Raw genomic sequence first — 20,473 nt, forward strand, 5'->3', positions numbered from 1 at the left:
TTGTGGGTTTATCTGTAGTGACTAGAGCAGCAGGGAGAAGAGCCCGCACCATTGCCTGGCTGGCTTGTGCTGCAAGCAAGACCCCTGGCAAGCTTAGCATCCCACTTGCAAGGCAGGGACAGACACAGTAAGGAACAGTCCCTGACCCAAAGAGTTTGCAGGGTAAATAGACAAGGCAGTGGGTGGGGGACATGGAAAGCAATGGAACAGGAAGGAGAAATGACCTGCCAGAGACCACATGGTGGGGGAGTGGGCGAGCCAGGAATAGCACCCCTATCATATCCTTGTCTGTCACCCTGCCCACTGGACCATGCTGCCTCATCTTCTGCAAGGGACTGCTCCTGTCTTTGGGTTAGCATCTCCCTCTTGGAGCCCCTTTTCCTGGCTCCTCCTCCTCTGCCCTACCCTTTATCTCAGAAAGGGGAGAGTGCTTATGTGTGTTTTCTCTATCCAGCAACTCCACTGTGGCTGCTCACTGACAAGCCGACCCAGAGGAGGCTGAGGGGATCGCTGTAAGTGAGACACTGCCTTGAATCACTGCGGTTCTTTTTTAGCTGAAAGGGCTTGAGTCGTATACAGTAGCCTGCTTCTTAATCGAGCTCTGTTCAGCTGTGTCTGATAGGCTCCTGCATACTGCTAGCTGAGTGCCACCCCAAGCAGAGCAATTTCCAAAAGCTCTGCAAATGATGGAGATGATTTTAACAGCTCGTCTTTTTGTTTATTGAAAAATGATGGAAGTCAAAGGTCCTGAAGAATGAGCTTTACAGCTCTGACGTTTCCCTTCCCTTTTCTAATGAAGTGACTATTTTACCCTGTCTGCTGGTGGGTTTAGATAAAAGTAAATGCACAACACAATAAAACTTTGTAGTTTTATTGTGGGCTTCCTGGGCAGGCGAGCTGTGGCAGATGATGAAGTGTGTGCTGCAGCAAAGCTAGACCCCAGCAGCAGTTTCAGCCGTAGCTGGAGTTTGCAACTGGTAATCTCAGAGTACTGCTAGACCTGAGATTACTGGCGTTGAGGTGCATTGGCCTCCCCAGCAACATGGAGCAAACTTCTGTTTGGCATTCACGAGTCCTTTTAATACGTGTTGTTGTCCAGAATTGTTTTGACAAGCAGGTCTCTAGCAGCCAGTCGATATTCTACTTGCCTGTTATGTTTTTGAGGAAGGTGGAAATACCAAGCCACTAGAAATAAATCAGCACTTTACTGCACATGCATAGTTGTAAAGGGGTGAGCCACTTCAATTTTCAGTGCAACCTGGTTGTGTACTGCTGTTCTTTTATGTGCAGTGATGGCAGATTTACCTGTGGTAAGTCATTCATGTGCCATAGCAGCAGCAGCTGCTGATCTGTTGGACTCCACTCCACACTTAGTGCTCAGAAGCTTGAGTCAGAATCACAAAGTAAATGTTAGTCCTTTCCTTTGATATTTTTAACAACTAAGTCCTAGTTTCAAAGCCTTTTATGGGAGGGAAAAAAAGCCAGTGGGAATGTTGATTTAGCAATAGTTTTCTTCAGCCCTTTTTTCTTTTTGGAGTGGGGACGGAAGGCAGTCCAGGAGTGAGAGCGCTGGGAACAACGCTGTCTGTGCTGTTGAGTATTTTTGCCAGATTGCAAGCTTGGGGAAAGTTGCATTAAAATTGATGAAGAGAAGTAAATGGGAAGCAGGAGTTTGGGAAGCACAGCCACCGAACAAATCAGTGGCTGCTGGTACATGGGGCAGTCGCAGGATTTGTTTTCTTCTGTGTTTTATCCCTGGATTTCTGCTCCCTCCATCTCGCTCAGAGCTCAGACCTGCTAGGGGAATAGCTGGAGGAGCTCTATGAGCCCTGCCGGCACCAACAGTTGCTGAAAACACTGTGGCCATCAGGTCTAAGTTCATTCTGGACCTGATCCTGAGTGATGCAAAGTGAGTTCAGCACCAACTAATGGAAACTGATTTCACTGAACACTTTGCTGGAGAGCCGTCTCCTCTACAAATCTCACATGTGTGATATTAACCCTAAATCCTAATCATAGCATTCAAAATGCTGATACAGGTGAAGAGCTGCTATATTTTCTTCTGTATAGAACAAGGAGAGGAGAGATTTTTGGAACAAAGCAAATAAGGTGGCATGTACCCTCCCAGTCTAAGCAGTGTAACAAGGAATTGGTGAGTCCTGGTGCTTGGGACTTGGGTGTTGTTCTGTGGTGGGGCTTCACAGAAAGGGTTCACTAACCTTTTCAACCATTGATTTTGGGGGCCTGAGAGCAATTGAACTTTTGGGAAATGAGCATCCCGCATTCTCCCCAAAAGGAAGCCCTAACTCTGTGTCAGGAAAAGACTAGTCTATCCTTTCCATCGAGATTTGAGGAGATGCTGGTACTAATAGCAGAGGCTGCTGATGTTGTGACCTGATGACTCCTCAGTGTAGGCACAAATTCTTGGAAGAAAACATCAAAATTTTCCAGGACATAGGTTCTTCTGGGTGCTTTAATCCAGGTGCCCGAGGTAAAACACCTTTGAGGGGCTGATTTTCGGGGGGGGGGGGGGTGGTAAGTGCAGTGCTAGACACTTCTAAGATGCATCAAGCTGGACATTCAAAACAACTTGTCCTATATGAACATCTTGGCTTCAGCCAGCCAGTTTCTATGCCCTATTTTATAGGGAAAGGGACCAGGAAACTTTCTCCTGATTTGAGTCTCTTGACCAAAGCACGGAGCATTGGCTTCACAAGAAATGCAAGTGTTTCAGGGCAGGAACTGACTGTGATGTTTGGTTTGCATGATGTCTAGCATGCTGCGGCTTTGAGCCCTGAGCCCTGCTTGGTACTAAGGCAGCAGATGCCACAGAGCAGGTCGTGAGATAAAATGAAAATGTTTCAATAAAGCTCTAGCTTTCTCCCCCCTCCCCACAAAAATTGAATGTTCAGTTTTCAATCTGCATGAACTGCGTCTGGTCTGTGTTATGGCTCAGGTGTTTATAGCAGTCAGGACACATCAGTTTGCACCTCAGCCATCATGTGTGTACCCAGGATCCTGGTGGGATCGTACAGCTGCAGCTTCACTGCCATTGTCCCCTGTGTAGCTAAGTCACATAGAGCTGCCCATGCTGGAATCGCACTTTCCAATTGTCGGGTTAACTTAACCCTGGTGGGCACAAACCAACAAGCTTTCAATGCTTTCTCTGTGCTCAGCTGCCCTATTCACACTGCTCTCTCTCCTCCACCAGCCAGTGCATACACAAGGCACGCTGCTTCTCCAGCAGCCCCTCCACATCAGCAGCCACTTCGCTTCAGCACTCCCAGGGACCCTTGGTGGCCCTGCCTCTCCCATTCCCCTCACCCTGTGTGCCCTGATGCCTGGGGCAGGAACACTGGGTGAGCTGGTCCCTGCTTTTGTTTTGCCCCTTTTGGCTGCACTGAAATGCGCTGCAAAAGTCCGGCTTTAGAAGCCCTTCCAGGCACAGTTGCTGTGTCTGGTTCTCACAAGCCATTGTTGTACTGTCACCCTTACTTTGAATTAGGACATTTAAAACAGATGCAGAAAATCCAAGACGCAGTGACACTTTACCCAGCACTAATGAACCACATAATCGACTTTAACTACCTGCTTTTCATCTCCAGTGGGGGCTCCCTCCAGGCACCAGCTCCTTCCGCTCCAATGGACACGGCTTTTCGCTTCTTGTTCAGCCTGATTACAACCCTGCTGCTCCTGGTGGAATCGAGCCAAACAGGTGAGAGCAGAGTCTGAACCGGAGACACTTGCTGCATCCAGGCACGCTCCTGTTCATCCCTGGAGCCTCCTCACTTCTTGGCGTTTATGGAGCCCTCCCCTGATATCATGTGGCTTTAGCTTGGGTTTCAGACACAGCCAGAGGGTCATCTACACTAAACCTGGCAACTGGTCAGATGTGCCTGAGTTCCCTAATCCTGTCTGGGTTGTAGAGGTCGTGAGAGAGGCTGGAGAGGCAAGCACAGGACAACTGAGGGGAAGGCTAGGCTTTGGCAAGCCTAATGCTTGGGTTGGAACCTGGTTTCTGTTGCATGGAGACACTCTCAATGCCCAGTTTTACCCATATTAACTCGCTCCCTTGAACTCCAGTATCATTTCCCATGTTAGCTGTTAATGTCTTGGAGAGGACGCATGCAGCAGAGCCCCTGAGACAAGCTTCCCCCACAGCGCGGTGTTTCAGGTGGGGTTAGAGCAACCACCCTGAAGGGCCCCAGCCCCTTTTGTGGGCAAAAGCTGGAGCTGCCTTTCTGCCATGCTGCCCAAAGGGTCCCACCAGGAGTCTGCAGGGTCTTTGCTACAGTGGGAAGTGGCAGTGGTTGTGGTTGAGATGGGCTGGGGCTTCCCACATCCCTCAGGAGCAGCATGGGCCTCAGTGGAGTGGGGCAGAGCGCCTGCTCTCAGCTGCCTTCCAGCCTCATACAGCAGTGGGTGGCAGAAAGCTCATGCAGGCTGTTCAGCTGCTTGGGCTTTACCCTCTTCCTGGCGTCTCTTAAATCTTACTCCAGGAACATGAGCAGAGTCCCCTCTTTTTCTCATCCTGAAGGGCCCAAGGTGCTCCCCTTATGTAGCCCCCTCTCGTAATGCAGCCACGTCCCTGTTCAGCAGCTGTGGCCGGGGAGCTCTGGCAAAGGATGCTCCCTGACTAGAAGGTGCAGAGCAAGTAAGACACGGGAGACAGACCCTCGCCTAAACTTCAGCATCTCCAGGTCTCTCCCTGGCAGCACAGAGCAGCCGGGCGTCTCCTCCAAAGAGCAGCTCATGTCTGCAGTGGGTTGTGAGGTGACTGGGCTGCTTGGGGAAGAGGCTGCGGAGCCTCGCTCTGTCAGGGCGAGCGTGGTAGACTGCAGGGCTGAAGAGCTGGTGAGTTTCAGGCCTGGGAGCTCGGCCAGCCTCTGGCCAATGTGAGAGGGCAGAGATGTGCGGGGGAGTTGGGGGACAAGTATAGGTGCCCGTGGCTGATGGTTGTGCCTCAATGAATGGACACGGACAGCACCACCTGAATGAACCCTCACAGCCGGCGCCCATCGCAGCCCTCCAGCTCCCCTTGTCCACCGCTCAAACCCTTTCAGGGCCAAGGGTACCAGTCAGCGAACAGGGGGGGTTGAGGCAAAACAAAGCACCGTCCCCCCGTCATTGCACCTCCTGCCCCTCTGTATCAGGGGTCCTGCCCCTCCTCTGTGCTTCCTCAGCTCCTTGCGGGGTCTTCTATCAGCTGCATGCTTTTCCCATCTGCTGGCCAGAAGTCTCCCTTGCCAGGGGCAGTTTGGTCCCTAAATAACCTACCGGACTGCTCTCTTAGAGGCAAGGATAGTGCTTAGCGTGACCCACTCTACTCCAGTGTAGCTGCTAAAGTTTTGTGCTCCCAGGGTTTGACTCCAGCTTGGCTATTTGTGGGGCAAGCGCTACCACAGTTCTGGTGCAGGGCATTGGGAAGAGAGGGAGCAGGCATCTGAGTATGGAGCAATGGAGGATGCAAGCCTTGCAGTCAGTCCTGTGCCCAGCAGAGCTGCCAAGCTAGCATGAAACCTGTGCTCTAGGTGCGCAGTTTGCGCCAACACCATTGTTTTTGCTGTGGTGAGCCCCACAGATTATGCAGCACACACGACAGCTGTCTGACAGCAAGCGCTTTGGGTTACTGCTGATCTAGGTGGAGTCAAATGTGTCTAAAAAGGTGGAGAAAAAATCCCCCAATTCTTGGCCCATCCATTCCACCATGTCCCATTATGCTGGGATGTTCAGGATGGCTCTGTGCTGCATGGTGCTCAACAGTTGCATCCATATCTAGTGTGAAGTTTGAGCCCACATCCTAGGTGCACCGAGGGTATGACCCTTTTAGTTTGAGCTGCAGGGCTGCAACCTAGGTGCGATGCTGGAGTAGTCCCTGGCGGAGGCTGCTCTGGGCATGCATGGTTTGCATCGCTGCTACTTTTCCTCTCTTCCCCTATCCTTTGCACTGTGGAGTCTCACAAAGCTCCAGGCCAGCTTTGGTTTGTGGGCTGCGCAAATGTCTTTGTCCCAAGCTCTGAGTTAGTGCTGCCCCTTGGTTACTTATGGTCTTTTCAGGAGGTGATCACTGGAGGCAGCTCTCACAATAGGCCTTTGAATAGCCCCATCCTGTGCCACCACAGGGGAGTTGGAAACTTCAATGCAGCCAGTTCCCTCCAAAAGCCTCCATCAGCCCCTCAGAAAGGAGCCCAAAGGGACTCCTGCTGACTTTAATGAGGAGCCTCCAAAAGGCAACAAGAGGGGGCCTTTGAGGAGGCTTCCAGCTCCCATGGAGAGCTGCAGTGGTGAGGGAGAAAGCAGGTTTTGTTTCACAGTAATTTAGAGTTCAGGCCAAGACCAGACAAGACAAAGCCAATGAACTTTCTTTAACTGAAAACATCCCAACAGCTTCCAGTTGGAAGAACAGCCGTGCGCTCTCAGCTTCTGCTCCTGCTTCTTGTTTACTTGTTTGCTTTGAGCTGGGCATTTCTGTGGTTCCAAAATCCACCCTCCGACTTTGCCATGGAAAACTGGTCTGTGCCATTCAGATGGTGTTAATCCAGCATCTCCCTGCATTATAAAGTAGCCCCCACAGACTCTGGGAGGGAGACAAGTATTATCCAAGTATTATTCTGGGAGAGAAACAAGTATTATTCCACAGATGGAGGAGCCAAGAATGAAAGAATTGGAGTGGTTTGCTCAGGGTCAAGTGGCAATGCTGAGAACAGACCTGAGGAGCCCTACTCCCACCCGGAGAATAACACATCGCTCTCACTGCAGAACACAAAGTGCTTTAGAAAGGCCCTGGCTCCTGCTTCGAACAGCTTCTTGCTCTGCATAGTGCAGTTGCCAGCCGGGTCCTGCTTTTGCTTTTTCTTTCTGTCCAGACACCTTTCCTTTTGCTGCACCCTGCAAGCAAATCTGAGGCACCAGAGTGGGGTGGGCTGCCTGTGCTGCCTCCCATGGTGTCCCATAGAGTTTGGGAGAGTGGAAGCCTTTCTGTTTGTTTAAGCTATTTTATGGGATTCAATGGGAAAGGGGAGTTAAACACCCTGGGGAAACAGCTCTATCTGCTCACTTTCACAGGGATGCAGGTGAGGCCCCCTTAACCCATGAAGGGGTGAGCAGGCTTGTGGCTGCTTGGAGTATCAGGACTCCTGGCTGCTCTCCCAGCCCTGCCTGGCAGATACGTGCACTGTCCACCCCATTCGGAGGGAGACACAGCCGCAGCAGTTGTTGCATTTGGGGCCTTTGCACACAGGGAGTCTGGTGCAGGTGGCATTTGTTGCTGTGCATGTGTACATATTGGTTATACGCTACTAGTGTGACATGGGAAAGAGTGAACAAGCAAGCAAAAGTCGCAAGGCCAAACTCTGACCTGGAACCAGTAACTAAGAATCCTTCCCTGGATCTCTGGGTCCTTGTGAAGCGCAGTTGTTTCCCTATTAAAGTCAAGACTCATTCACATCCATCTTTCCCCAATAAATCATGATGTGTTGTGTTTTGTTTCAGGAGCTCCTGAGAATGGTGAAGCAGTCCGTAAGGTATGTCCAAGCTGGCCGGTGCCAGTCTAAGGGTCAGAATGAAAAGCCGGGATTGGGGCTCCCTCAGCAGGGCTTAATGAAAGAGCAGGATTGGAATTTTTTCACCAGGTGTGATGATTTCAGCCTTCAAGTCTCTGTATTTATTGCTTTGCTACTGATGTACATTTTGGCCATATCTAAAAACCCAGCTGAGCCCCAGGTTACAATCCACCCTTAGCTGTTGTTTCGGGACCCCTGAAGCTGAGCTTCAGAAATCAGCTAGCTTCCTTCTGATAATTGCACCCAGGCCTCCAGACGACCTGTATGGCTAAGTACAGACAGTCCAAAAGCCCAAGGTTGAATTGATTCAATCTTTGCAGGTTAGTTTAAATTATGTAGATTAAACCGATAAACAAGTACACAGATATTCACTTTTGATTCTGGAAATGCAGCCGCATGCCTGTAGTGGCCCAGGCCAGAAGCCGGAGGGGTGCTGGAGCAGACAGCTTGGGGTAAGGCTAGCCTGCAGTGCACCCTGCAAGGGGAGGTTTGCAGGGGAGGTGCAAAGCATCCTGGGATGCTGAGGGATTGTGAGTTAACTTAAATCTGGATGGGAACTGGGACAGAAGATCAATAAACTGATTTAGCTTAAAACAGTTAAATCTGATACTACATCCACCCAGGTTGATCTTAAAAGGGTTTCAGCTATTTTGGCCAAGTATAGACATCTGGGATCATTAAAGGGAGGTTAAATCAATTAAAAAATGGCTGCCCAATATCAGGTAAGTCGCGGGGAGCTAGCTGAGGGGGTTGAGGGTCCAGCAGGATGGAGAGGATTGGGGATGCACCGAGGGATGGGGAGAGGTGCAACTTGTGGTTAGGGTAAGGTGCAGGTGTGACCCTCAGGTGGGGTGGGGGGACAAGCACAACCTGCAAGGGGTAGAGGGAGCAGGCACGACCTGTGAAGGGTAGGGGGAGCAGGCCCAGGCCCCATGGGTGGTGTGGGGGGGACAGGTATGACTGCAGATGGGGGGCGGGGGGGGGGCAGGTGCAACTTGCCGGTGGGGTAGAGTCCCCCACAACAAACCTACACCCCCATCCCTCCAGTCTCTCCCTTCCCTGGGACCTGCTTGCTCGGCTTTGATGGAGGCAAATGCTGATAAAAGCAGCTGCATCTGGACTGGCTTGTGGGATGGGGGTTGAGAGCATTGGTTGGGGGAAGCAAGGGGCCGGAGGGGCAAAAAATTGACAAGTGCAGGGAAGGAAAAGAGCAGCCCTGGGGCTGGGGCCAGTGGTGGGTTTCCCAGTCCTGGGGTTGCACAGGGAACATGGACAGAAGTCCCATACACTAGTTTGACCTAAATTGAATGAGTCCGATACTACATAGATCCAGATTTATCTTAAACTGGGCTCTGCAATTTTCAGACTGGTTTGTGTGCATGGTACTTCTGTTCAGTTACAGGCATAGACTGATTACCAGTCAGAGACTGGGTCTTTAAGTGTAAGGTCTGCACCAGAATGAGCTAAGTTTAAATTGGGCAGCCATTACTTAGCCTTTGAAAGCAGCTTATGTGCACTGAACTTCTGTTGTGTTATGGATTTGAACCGGTTTCTGGTCACTTATGTGTAATTTCTGTCCCAAGCCTATGCGGTGGAATCCTGCTCTCAGGGCAGACGTGCGGTGCTCTTGGTTAGTTAGCTCTGAGTGGTCTAATATCCAAAAAATCTCAAGTAATAGTACTGGGAGGGCAATAAGGAACCTTCTTCAGATTTGCTGCATCAGGGAAGAAACAGCCAGTTTACTGTCGAGTGCTATTTAACTCCATTCCCATCATCCTCCATTTGCAAATAACATGCTTTTCCCTGTTTTCTCTGTAACATTTACATTAGAGGCCCAAACCCAAATTAGGGCTCACAAGTGCTTGGCGTTGCCCACGGGTGTAGTGAGAGATCATTCCTGTCCCAAAGACCTTGCAGTCTAACTAAACAAGACAGATGAAGGAGGGCAGAGAGGCAAAGTGATTTGCTCAAGGTTGCACAGGCAGTCAGGGGCAGAGACAGGAGAAGAACCCAGTCCTCGCACTCTCCTTTCTCCCCATATGCAGGCTTTTTGTTTGCACTACCCTGCTGATAGAAATGCCCTGTCTAGAAGCTAAAGCACGCCCCTCCACCAGCAACTGGTCCCTGTCCTCTTGGGCAAGTCTGTCTTGTCATGGAGCATAAAAGGCTGCAGCAGTTGTTTAACATCACACCGATGGCAGCATTAATATTAATGAACTCCTAACAGCCAGCTCCAAATGGAGAGCCTATCCTACCAGAAACCTACCCTCTCCTCTTCCCAGGGCAGCCTGAAAGAGAGGGTGTCAGAATCACCAGGGTCTGGAAAAATAGCAGCTTGCCCCTGCTTCGGGGCTGGCAGAGACCTGGAGGGTCTTCTAGTCCAGCCGGTACCTGAATGCAGCAATATGCCCCTGGCAAACATATCCCTGCAGCATGGAAGATTTTAAAAAGAAAAGAAGTTGAAGTTGCTTAGAAGTCAGAGTGTGACCTTGCAAAGTGTCTGTAAATGGGGTCAGACTCCAGCCAGGCAACCTTGACCTGGGGCCAAGTGCCATGGGGAAGATCTGAACAGCACATTTCTAGCTCGTGTTCTGTGCAGAGCTGAACTGCATAGGGCCGCCCTCCCTCGCCTCCCTCCCACCTCCCTTATCTCAGGTTCCCCTGCTGCTCTGTGCCTCCTGGAAGCTCTCTCTAATGAGGCCTTAATTGGCTTCCAGCTGTTTTGCCTGGAATATAAATTGATCTTCCTGAAGAAGCATGTATGCACCATGTAGCGAGACAGCATTTAAAGTGATTTTCATTTGGGCAAAATATGTTGGCAACACAAGACAATGTGATTTATTAATTACTGTAGGGGAAGAAGGGGGGGGGCATAAAGGGGGATTGTCCTAGGTTTAGGGGCAGATCCACTGAAAACCTGCATCCCTTGATGAGCTTTGGGGTGGTTACATTGAGTACCAACTGCTGAGGATCTCACCCCGTTATAGAGCACATGTTTGTACTAAAGGGACGGTTGGCCTTCCTGACCGCGTCCCCACACTGTCGGCCCATGTTCATTTTGGCATCAATAATGACTCCAAGATCCTTTTCTGCCTCTGCACTGACGACAAGGAAGTTCCCCAGCCTGTAGGTCTGCTGCTGGTTCTTCCCCCCAGGTGCAGCACCTTGCACTTGTCAGTGTTGAAACCCATCCTGTTCTCATCCCCCCCACCTCTGTAACCTGTCTAGGTCTGATTGCAGCCTATTCCTCCCTTCTAGCATGCCCACTTCCTCCCACATCTTAGTGTCATCAGCAAATTTGAGTAGTGTGCTTTTCACCCCCTTGTCCAAGTCACTGATGAAGATGTTGAACAGTGCAGGTCCAAGGACCGAGCCCTGGGGGACCCCACTGCTCACATCCCTCCACAGTCAAAAATGACCCGTCCACCACCACTCTCTGGGTGTGGCCCTCCAGCCAGTTAGCGACCCATTTGACCGTGTATGTGTCGATGCCGCAGTCCCCTAGATTTTTAATGAGAATGGGGTGAGAGACAGTGTCGAAGGCCTTCCTGAAGTCCAGAAAGACTATGTCCATCACAACACCTGCGTTCAAGGATTTTGTGACCTGGGTGTAGAAGGCCACCAGGTTGGTCTGACAGGACCTGCCCCTAATGAACCCATGCTGGTTGCCCCTGAGCATAACCTCCCCTGCTGGCCCCTCGTGGACATGCACCAGGGTAATTCTCTCAAAAAGCTTCCCAAGGATTGAGGTAAGACTAACTGGCCTATAGTTTCCTGGGTCCTCCTTCCTCCCTTTTTTGAAAATGGGAACCACACGGGCCCTTTTCCAGTCCTCTGGCACCTCACCAGAGCACCACGAGTGCTCGTAAAGCCGTGTCAGGGGTCCCGCAATGTCCTCTGCTAATTCCCTCAGCACTCTGGGGTGGAGATCGTCAGGACCTGCTGATTTAAATACGTCCACTTGCTGAGGTGAGTGCCTTGGGGGCAAGGTGAATTTGGCCTATGAACTCACAGCACCATGGGGCTGACGTCTGGCTGGGTTCATAACATTTTGCACATTGGTGGTGAAAACCAGATTCTGCAAAGAGCTCAGCACCTGCCTCCTCTAGTAGCTTGGTCCCATGGCTCGATGCAGCACAAGAGCATCTCCAGGCATCTTGTGTGCTGATGGGGTAAGACCCTTGGCTCCTGCGTGGAGGCAGGTGTGCAATGCTCAGACCATTCAACACGTGCTCCTAAGGTGCAACTGTCTGACCCTGGGCAGATGGCAGCAATGGGCCTGTATTGCTCGGCTTGGCCACTCTGATTCTGCTCCTCCCATCTCCAGGCCGCATTCCCCAAGGGGAGCTGCTTAGCCCTCAGTTGGCCTTGGCACCTCTCAGTGCCTCTGTATCCACATCTGTTCTGGGACTGGGGCACCGGACACCCTGCCCTGCTGCCGGCTGAAAGCAGGGGGAACAAACAGTGTTTGCAAACATAGCGGGCAGAGCCATGATACTTTTGTCAGTTGGGCTCGGAGTGATTTCCCAGGGAGGGAAGGCAGCGTTTTGCAGCTGGGGAAGCTCAGGTAGAGAACAGGGAAATAAGTTGCACCAGGGTGCTCTATGAGTCAGGAACGGACTGAGGATCCTGCTTCCTAATCCTGCGCTCCATCTGCTGCCCTCCATTATGCAAGGGCAAAGGAGGCCTGTGCATGGCCCCCAGCATGAGGAAGCAGCAGACATCGGTATGTGAGCAGAAGGTGGAGTGCGGACCATGCTTGCACCCCAGACTGGCTACCTTGATGGCATTCATGTGAATGACCACTTCCCACTGACCTTGCGTGCTTTGAATTGCAGGGCTCAGGCCAGGCAGAAGATAAAGGGCCTCTGACTCTGACAGTCACGACGATCCTGGTAAGACAAAACCTTGTATTAATGGCAATGGTGGGGGCTTCGTACATGGCACACCTAGTACCACCCATGCACTTGCACGCACCCTTGCTCACCACAGCTGCTGCCCTGTGTGCCTATGGTATTTGCAGGTCACTCCCCAGACAGGCCAAGGTCCAAGCCTTTGGTATTTCTTTGGTAGGTGTGAGGGTTATGACAGCTGGTAGGATACATATAGGATAGTTCAGAAAGGGGGGCAGAGTGGATGCTCCTTGAAAACCTGCTGCATGCTAACAGCAGGCCTGTTTCCCCATCTGGATTGCTCAAGCTTCAGCTGTGTTTATCATGCCAGCTCATGTCCCACAGTGGGAGCCAGCAGTGACCATGCATGGGTAGCACATCAGTGGCAAAGGGTTAAAAGGAAGGAACAGACTGTATGAAGAGCAGCTAAAAGACCATAGATCCAAACTGGGCAGCACTTGGGAAGGACAGGGATCCCATACAGGGGCCAGTAATGTTTCAAACTGCAGATAGGAGTGTCTGCCAGCATCTCTTGGCAGTGAGGAGAGGCCTCCACAATCTCCAAGAGGAGATCTCTTGGCCCTAGAAGCAACACTGCTAAACTCCCAGGCCTTACACCTGCAAGGGAGCATCTCTTGGGGCTCAGACAGGCCAAAACACCAGACAGTATCCAGGGGCATGCACTTTGCTAGGAGGCTGCGGAAACGGGGATGGACTTAACGGTGTGAGAGGCTGGGGATTGGCCTGGCTTCTAGCCTTTCCCCTTGCCTGCAGGAAGACCCCTATGCGATGGCGCGAGGCACAGAGCTGGAGGGATTCTGCATGGACCTGCTGGAGGCCATCTCCAAGATGCTGCATTTTAACTACACGGTGAAGATCGTGAAAGACCGGCGCTATGGGGCTGTATCACCGGGCGGGAACTGGACAGGGATGATCGGCGAGGTTGTGAGACAGGTGAGAGACGCCAGCTCTGGTGAGCAAACCTCTCTGTTAGCAGATTAGTCATTTAAAACTCTGCCGAGTGTGACAGCATCCTATGGCGCTGTCCTCATCCTCCTGAGGGTCCCAGGGAGCCACGGCCCAGCCCACTTAGCACAGCCCCAGTAGTCAGGTGCCTCACACTTCTCCTTACCTCGCAGCACTGGGGAAAGGATCCATGGTCTCAAGCCCCATTTCACAGTTGGAGGGCCCAAGGCCCAAGGGAGGGGAATGACTTTTAAAAATGTCAGCCTACCAGTTGCATCTGCCGCATTAGCGCTGTTCCTATTTCTGTGAGTTTTAGTATTTGGTGCGTTTCTCCGAAAGGGGATGAAGAGCAGGGGAAAGGCAGGAAGGAGACAGCCCAGGAAGGGGCAGCATCCTCGGGGTAATGTCTGGGGGGCAAGTGAGAGCCAGCCTCCCTGGGTCAGCCTACTAGTTTATTGCACTAACAGGTTAAGAAGTTGGAGCGGGCGGTTTGTGCTGGCCTGTGCTGCCACCTGGTGACCAGGTGTGAGTACCTCCGCTGCCCTGAACGTGACGGCAGACGGCTTTTCGAATCCCAGCTCTCGCTCTGGGGTGGGGGACGGTGTTAAATGGGGGATGGCATTCACTGACTCAGTTACTGTAGTATCTGCACATTGGGACGTCGCTGTGATGGGCAGATGCAGGGATGCCCTGCCCCTCAGGGCTGAAGCAGAAGGCTGCTCAGTGCCCAGAGGGACAGAGATGGGGTTTGTCTCTGGGCACATGTCTCTGGGGAAGTGAGAAGTGTACAACTCATGTCCTGAGCTGTTTGGTATGCCAGGTAGTGGATATGTGCCCCCTTGTCGTGTCCTGTAGGAAGCCGACCTTGCGGTGGCCCCCTTAACCATCACAGCAGCGAGGGAGGAGGTGGTATCCTTCACCACACCGTTCCTGCAGACTGGCATTGGGATCATGCTCCAGAGGGACTCGACCTCCCGGGGCACCTCGCTCTTCCAGTTCCTGGCTCCCTTCAGCAAGGAGGCATGGACTGGCCTGCTTATCGCTTACCTGCTGACCTGCCTCTGCCTGTTCCTCGCAGCCAGGTACAAATGCTCCTCTTTGGCACTTTCTCCCACCAGCTGCTCTCCCCACCTATGAGAGGACATAGGCTCTATCCAAATGGGCTTTCCTGCCCACTGGTCCTGGGACGAGAAATGCACGGCTGATACGTTGGGTTTCTTCTTGCAGACTGAGCCCCTGCGAGTGGAATGAGCCTGGGAACGAGGAGAATCGCTTCACCTGCCTGAACAGCCTCTGGTTTGGAGCAGGGGCTCTTACCCTGCAAGGTAGGATGTAGCTAACAGCAGCAAGAGGAACTATCGGCGTGACCTGTGTCTGCCAGGGACTTGGCTGTTTATTGCCCAGCCCGTTGTATTTTATGGACCATCTTGTGCAATCAGATGTGTATTGAAGCCAGGGAGCCTAGCCATGTGCAGAGCTCCCCCATCCCCAAAGATCTTCCCATTACAAGGGCATTCCTTGGCTGCACATCTCTGGGCTGGAGCATGCGGGAAGCTTGCTTTAATGTGGGGTGGCTTTAAGAGACCTTGAGGTAGAAACAACCCATGGGATGATGATGATGATATCATGGCAGCTGACACTCACCTTGGCTGCCTTTTCTGCTATGCTCGCAGCTCGGCGCGGCTCTGCCACTGTGCAGCGCTCATGTGCTAGCTGAGGTTGCTGTGCTGGGATGTGCAGGGGCCATTTGTCAGGCAAATTGTGTGTGCTTTAAAATTGGGCCCGGGATCTGAATAGCTTATGGCCCTCAGCCCCCTTTGCGCAAATCAAACGCTTGCATTGTCCTTCCGCTGAGGGTCTCTGATCCCCGCAGGCACAGCCCACCAGCCCAAGGCACTCTCTGTGCGCATCATTACTGCTGTCTGGTGGGCGTTCACGATCGCTTTGCTGGCTGCCTACGTGGCCAGTTTCACTGCTCTGCTCACCTCTGGGAATGATCAGCTCCCGATCCAGACGTTTGAAGACCTCGTGAAACAGAGAGAGATCCAGTATGGGATGCTAGATGGTTCCTCCACATTTCATTTCTTCAAGGTGCGGATCATCTAGGTGATGCCCCAAGAACATGGGGTTGAGCTGATGTGCAGAGTCTAACACTACGACTAACTCCTTCAGCTTCTCTGTCCTATATAGGTCCTTATACCACTCTCATCACATGGTTTCTGAGCATCTCCTAGTAGTGCGTTATACAATATTGCTAGCATTTCTTGTGGCATTTGTTCTTTCCCATCTTCCCTGTGGACGACATATGTGTAGTGGGGGATGTCTTGTTCTGGTGGGGGTTTTTTTCCCTTTAGAATAGCCATGTTACTGCCTGTTTGACTCAGAATAGTGCGGCTAACTACCTCTTCCACTATACGCTTGTTAGAGGAGGCTGGAGTGGAAGATGGGGAGGGTTTTAATGCTCCGTTTTCTGTTGGTTGCAGGCCAGCCCCCAAGGAAGTCCCATCTCCCACACACAAGTTTGTACCCTTATTGCAGGGTAACACTACACCTCAGGGCCCAGTCTTTGTCTTAGAGCTGTAGGCGATTTCTTAGAAACCCAGGGCTCAGGTCATGGAGCACCTTGAAGATAAGGACTGAGCTAGGAAACTTCATTCCTTCTCAGATGTTGGCTGGCGTTTAAAGTCACAAGTTACAAATCCCCGATCTGCCCAGACACTTTGTTTTACATGAAACCTTTGCCACGGCTGAGAGCCAGGATGACTCGCTAAGCAAGCATGGCCTTCTCACTTTCAGGACAGGAGCTCAGAGGGAGAAGGTTTAAACAGTCTTCTCCACACGGTCCTTCTGCATTTACCGCACATTATTACTCTAAAGCACTGCAGCTTTTCGGGTCTGAGTTTTATGCCTGATATTTCTCCTGTTGTGTTGCAGAACTCCAAGAACCCCATCCACCAGATGGTCTATGAATACGTAGACAAGAGAAGAGATTATGTTTTAGTCAAAAACTCCCAGGAAGCTAGTCGACGTGCAGTGGAATCCAATTATGCCTTCATAGGGGAATCAGTCTCTCAAGACCTCATGGTAGCCAGGCACTGCAGTTTGGTCAAGGCCCCTGAAGTCATTGGAGCACGAGGCTACGGCATTGCCACTGCAAAGGGTGAGGCTGAGTCTGCAATGGAGTTTCCACCCCTGCTTTTGTTCAGCTCGTCGCAACAAGAGTTAGAGGTGCTCATTTCTGCCAGGGCCCTTCCACAGCACAATGGAAATGGGACAGTGACCTCAATAGTTCAGGTCCTCTCAGAATAACACGTCTCTGCTGTTTTAATATCAACAAGAGGGCACTGCAGTGACTTGCTGCAGCATCGGCAGTCCTTCTGCTGACAGCTGCAGCTTCCCAAGAGCATTTTTTTCTGATCCGTGCTCTTCATGCCAGTCAAGGTAAAGAGCCCCCTGCCAGTAATGGGCCATTGGTTAAATCCTTCCATGATCACAGCACAGCTCATTGCTGGGGCATTGAGAGGATTAAAGATCAATGGTGCGAGGATTGCCGCCATCTCCTGGAAATGCTTTGTGGCACTCTCTTGCTGGCAGGTGCTGAGGTTGTGCTCTGACTATTTCTGGTACTGCCTTTCTCCGTCTCATTCTAGTTACTATGTTAGGGCCACTGGCAGCAGGATGGGGTGGCTGTATAAGTCAACAGGTAGCTTATTCCTCAGTTTGAAGTCATGCCCTGTTTGCAGTGGGGCCATTTTAAAATGACAAGGTTTAACATTATTTTAGCTTGCTGCAGCCTCTTTCAGTGCTTTGAAAGTTGCTGAGCTGGACAGCAGTCATATGATCATCCTGCTTGTTAGTGGGTTCTTTGCAGACTGCTCTAGTTAATCTACGCTTGAGTCCTATGATTATTCACTTTGTTTCTCCCTGCCACCCCTAGGATCTCCACTGGCCAGGAAGCTCTCCATTGCTATCCTGAAGCTGAGTGAATCGGGTGATCTCGACTACCTACGTAATAAGTGGTGGGAAACCAGCTGCTTCCACACGGGACAAGACAGATGGAGCCCCCTGGGCCCCCAAGCCTTGGGCGGGCTGTTCCTGGTTCTTGCTGCTGGCCTCATGTTAGGAGTGATTGTGGCAGTGGTAGAGCTGTCAAACAAGAGCAGAAGCACAGCTGAGCAGAAGAAGGTAGGTAACACAGTGAAGCCTCACTGTCTCATTCTCATGCAGCGGGCTTAGATCACCCTCATACAGGTTGCTCATTGTTACAGCCAAAAGAAATGCCAGACAGACAGGAATCAGTGGCTTCTCCTGGTCAAAAATATTTGATTTGGCAATACATTGCTTCCTGTCTTTCCTTTTTCACTAAAGATCTTAGCACAAAAGTGGGATTTTTATTCCAGGACGTAGTCTTCTGCTGTTTATTTCCCAATGAAAGTGATATGCTGTGAATTTCTACTGTCTGTTTTGTGTGGCAATGGAAGAGGGTTATGAATTCAGATAGGGGATCAACTGGAGGAAGTGAAAAATAAGGAGTTCTTCCTGTAGCTATCAGGCAGTATCAATGTACCTTCCAGTAGGCTGCGTGTGCAGGGGGGATGAACTTGGGTCAGCGCTAATTTTAGTGGGATCACTCTGCTTATGCTGGCATAAAGGGACAGTCTTCTTAGCGCTCCCAGTTATTTTCCTACTCTTGGTGATCAGCTTGTGCTAAAATACTGGCAGCTTCTAAAAAAATATGGTGATAAGTCAAGGAACGTGTACATAAAATGCAGAACAGCTCCTGCAGTTTGGGCTTGGAACTGAGCCTGCTGCTCCCCAGCCCACCTTGCATCTAAAACAGACTTGTTCAGCGCCATGTGGAACAACTACCCCTTCTCTTGCTTTCATATCTTTCAGAGATCATGCTGCTCCATTTTCACAGAGGAAATAAGTCAACGGTTCAGAATAAGAGAAGATGCAAGGCAGAACCGGGAGAACCCAGAGAAGATTAAACCCTAAGAACCACTAGGGAGCGGGGTTGGTTTCTTTCTTTCCTGCTCTATATATTCAATACTAGCCAGTTCTCTGAATGAGCTTTCTGTAATGGCCTTACATCTATAAGCCTAGAGCATAATTTTCCTATAATAAATAGCAATGGTCAGTGTCTACAATGATAGAAGAACTGGCTACAGAGAATTAAATGGCTAAGTGAACTGTAAATAGGCTCCAGATGCTAGAGTATGAAATCCAGCCTAAGTAATGCTGTTTGAAAGACTTTAAGATCTCATGGCTATCTGGTAACCTCTGTAAAATAGTGGGTTCAGGATCACAAACAATGCACATGGTTTACATGCTGGCATGGTCCTTTCAGACTGGGAGTGAAGGATGTGGTGTGGGAGACAGCAGCGCAGAGAAACCTCAACACCAGCTTGTACGGTGTGGACTTGTGATTGAGCTGTCCAAGCCCACTGGGGATTGTGGGTATATACACAGAACGCTGAAGCCTGTAGCACTGAGTTTTCATTGTTGTGACCTGACTGCAGTGTGGGCATATTCAGATAATCTAGTTCTGAAATCACTCTGCCCATTTTAAGAGTTACTGTTTCACTAATGTATCTCATAAGCTGGAAGGTTAATAGATTTCCCTACCTACCTACTACTTGGATTCCCAGTGTTTTGGCTGCCTTTTAGCAGACCAGAAGAGCTGAAAATGAGGATTTGGCCAATTTTCTTGGTTCTCAGCCTCATGTGCATCACAATATTGAGTGCGAAGCTTTATAATTTACTAGCTGTGCTTGGATTTAGTCTGGGAAGGGTTAGAGCAGCACAGTCACTTTCATTAACATTTTAAAACACTCATCTCTGTAGCTTGAGGGCCTTTTTTTGTATACAGATGTCTTTAGCACCCAGACAGTATTTTTGCACCAAGTAACTAACACTTATTTCAGACAACGGGATATTCTAAGGTCCTGGGATCTCATTTAAGTAAGTGCATAATGCCAATTATTAGCCTAGATATTTTCAGCTAAATATGTACGCTGCTTTGCATGTATTTTCTATTTCACCCTTGAACTAATGAAACTAAAGTGAGGGGCGATCTCCATCTTTCTACTGACAACAGTGAGGAGGAGGGTTAATGATTCATATTCCCCTTTTGGTTTATTGGCATTTCTCGTACAATTATGGGCCCTGTCCATGGGAAGGAGCAACTTGTTAAGACTTCCTGTTTTCCCCCCCAAAGATGGAAGCAATATGCTAAGGCCGAAATGAAAATCAGAGAACTCACACCTGGGCAATTTGTAGTAGAGCTAAAAGTAGAATAGCACCTGCCTTTAAAACCAAACTGTGCAAGTCTGCCACCAGTGTAATGGTAGCTATTCTGCTTCAGGCATTTTTGTTAGTGACAGAGGATGTGAATCAGTTGAAACTAAATAAAAGTTAATTACTTACAAACTGACTGGCTGTGCTTTCATTCACCCCCCCTTCCTCCTCCCCCTCCCCCAGGCAGCACAAGCTGGTGCTTGCTGTGACAAGGGATCAGGGTTGTGTGTAGCCCTTGATTTCCACACCCTCCCCCCCATGAACACTACATTTCACAACCAGCATCACCAACTTGCTTGCCTGCAGAGCGCGGTAACCTTGTGGGTAAGTGTTGGACCAGGACTTGGGAGCGGTGGCTTCTATTCCTGGTTCTACCAGGCTGCCCAATCGGCAGCCCCGAGTGAAGAATTGTGCAGGATGGAAAGGTACAGAGTAATACGGGGAGAAGTTTATAGAGTGGGAGTCTAGGTGCCATACAGTACTGTAGCAGGAAGTTTTAGTTACTGTGAAGAGCACTTATCCCCACGTACTGAAGGTATGGCCAGCCCTTCAATTACTTTGGACTGTTATTTAAGGGAAACTAGAGCAGAGCTCGACTGAATGAAGCCTGAACAGGACTTGCAGTCCAGCTGCTATCATGCGGCTATGTCTAAGCACTGTGCTTTTCATAGGACTAACAAAAAGCAAGTTAGCTTTGAGTGGGAGAGCTCTGTTCCCTGCATATAGTAGTGCTAACCAGGTGCTCATGCAACA

General features: G+C 50.5%; 1 protein-coding gene across 1 annotated transcript; it reads left to right on the forward strand.

Annotated features, from left to right (window-relative positions):
• Positions 1–404: 404 nt before the first annotated feature.
• LOC102562589 (probable glutamate receptor) lies at positions 405–19,852 on the forward strand. The gene is made up of 11 exons (XM_014610364.3): positions 405–512; positions 3,606–3,715; positions 7,492–7,523; positions 12,401–12,457; positions 13,229–13,408; positions 14,276–14,502; positions 14,648–14,745; positions 15,294–15,511; positions 16,355–16,580; positions 17,358–17,605; positions 18,317–19,852. Exons 2-11 carry the CDS (start codon positions 3,643–3,645, stop codon positions 18,416–18,418), a joined length of 1,461 nt encoding a protein of 486 aa, XP_014465850.1. The 5' UTR covers positions 405–512; positions 3,606–3,642; the 3' UTR covers positions 18,419–19,852.
• Positions 19,853–20,473: the final 621 nt, after the last annotated feature.

Source organism: Alligator mississippiensis, chromosome 13 (genome assembly GCF_030867095.1).
Source record: "Alligator mississippiensis isolate rAllMis1 chromosome 13, rAllMis1, whole genome shotgun sequence".
NCBI classification, from domain to species: domain Eukaryota; kingdom Metazoa; phylum Chordata; order Crocodylia; family Alligatoridae; genus Alligator; species Alligator mississippiensis.

Bases quoted from the DNA above. Each gene is read 5' to 3' on its own strand.
- LOC102562589 (XM_014610364.3), top strand. From the start codon at position 3,643: ATGGACACGGCTTTTCGCTTCTTGTTCAGCCTGATTACAACCCTGCTG. The intron at 14,746-15,293 runs GTAGGATGTAGC...TGATCCCCGCAG, and splicing joins AGGGGCTCTTACCCTGCAAG to GCACAGCCCACCAGCCCAAG. The intron at 15,512-16,354 runs GTGCGGATCATC...GTTGTGTTGCAG, and splicing joins CCACATTTCATTTCTTCAAG to AACTCCAAGAACCCCATCCA.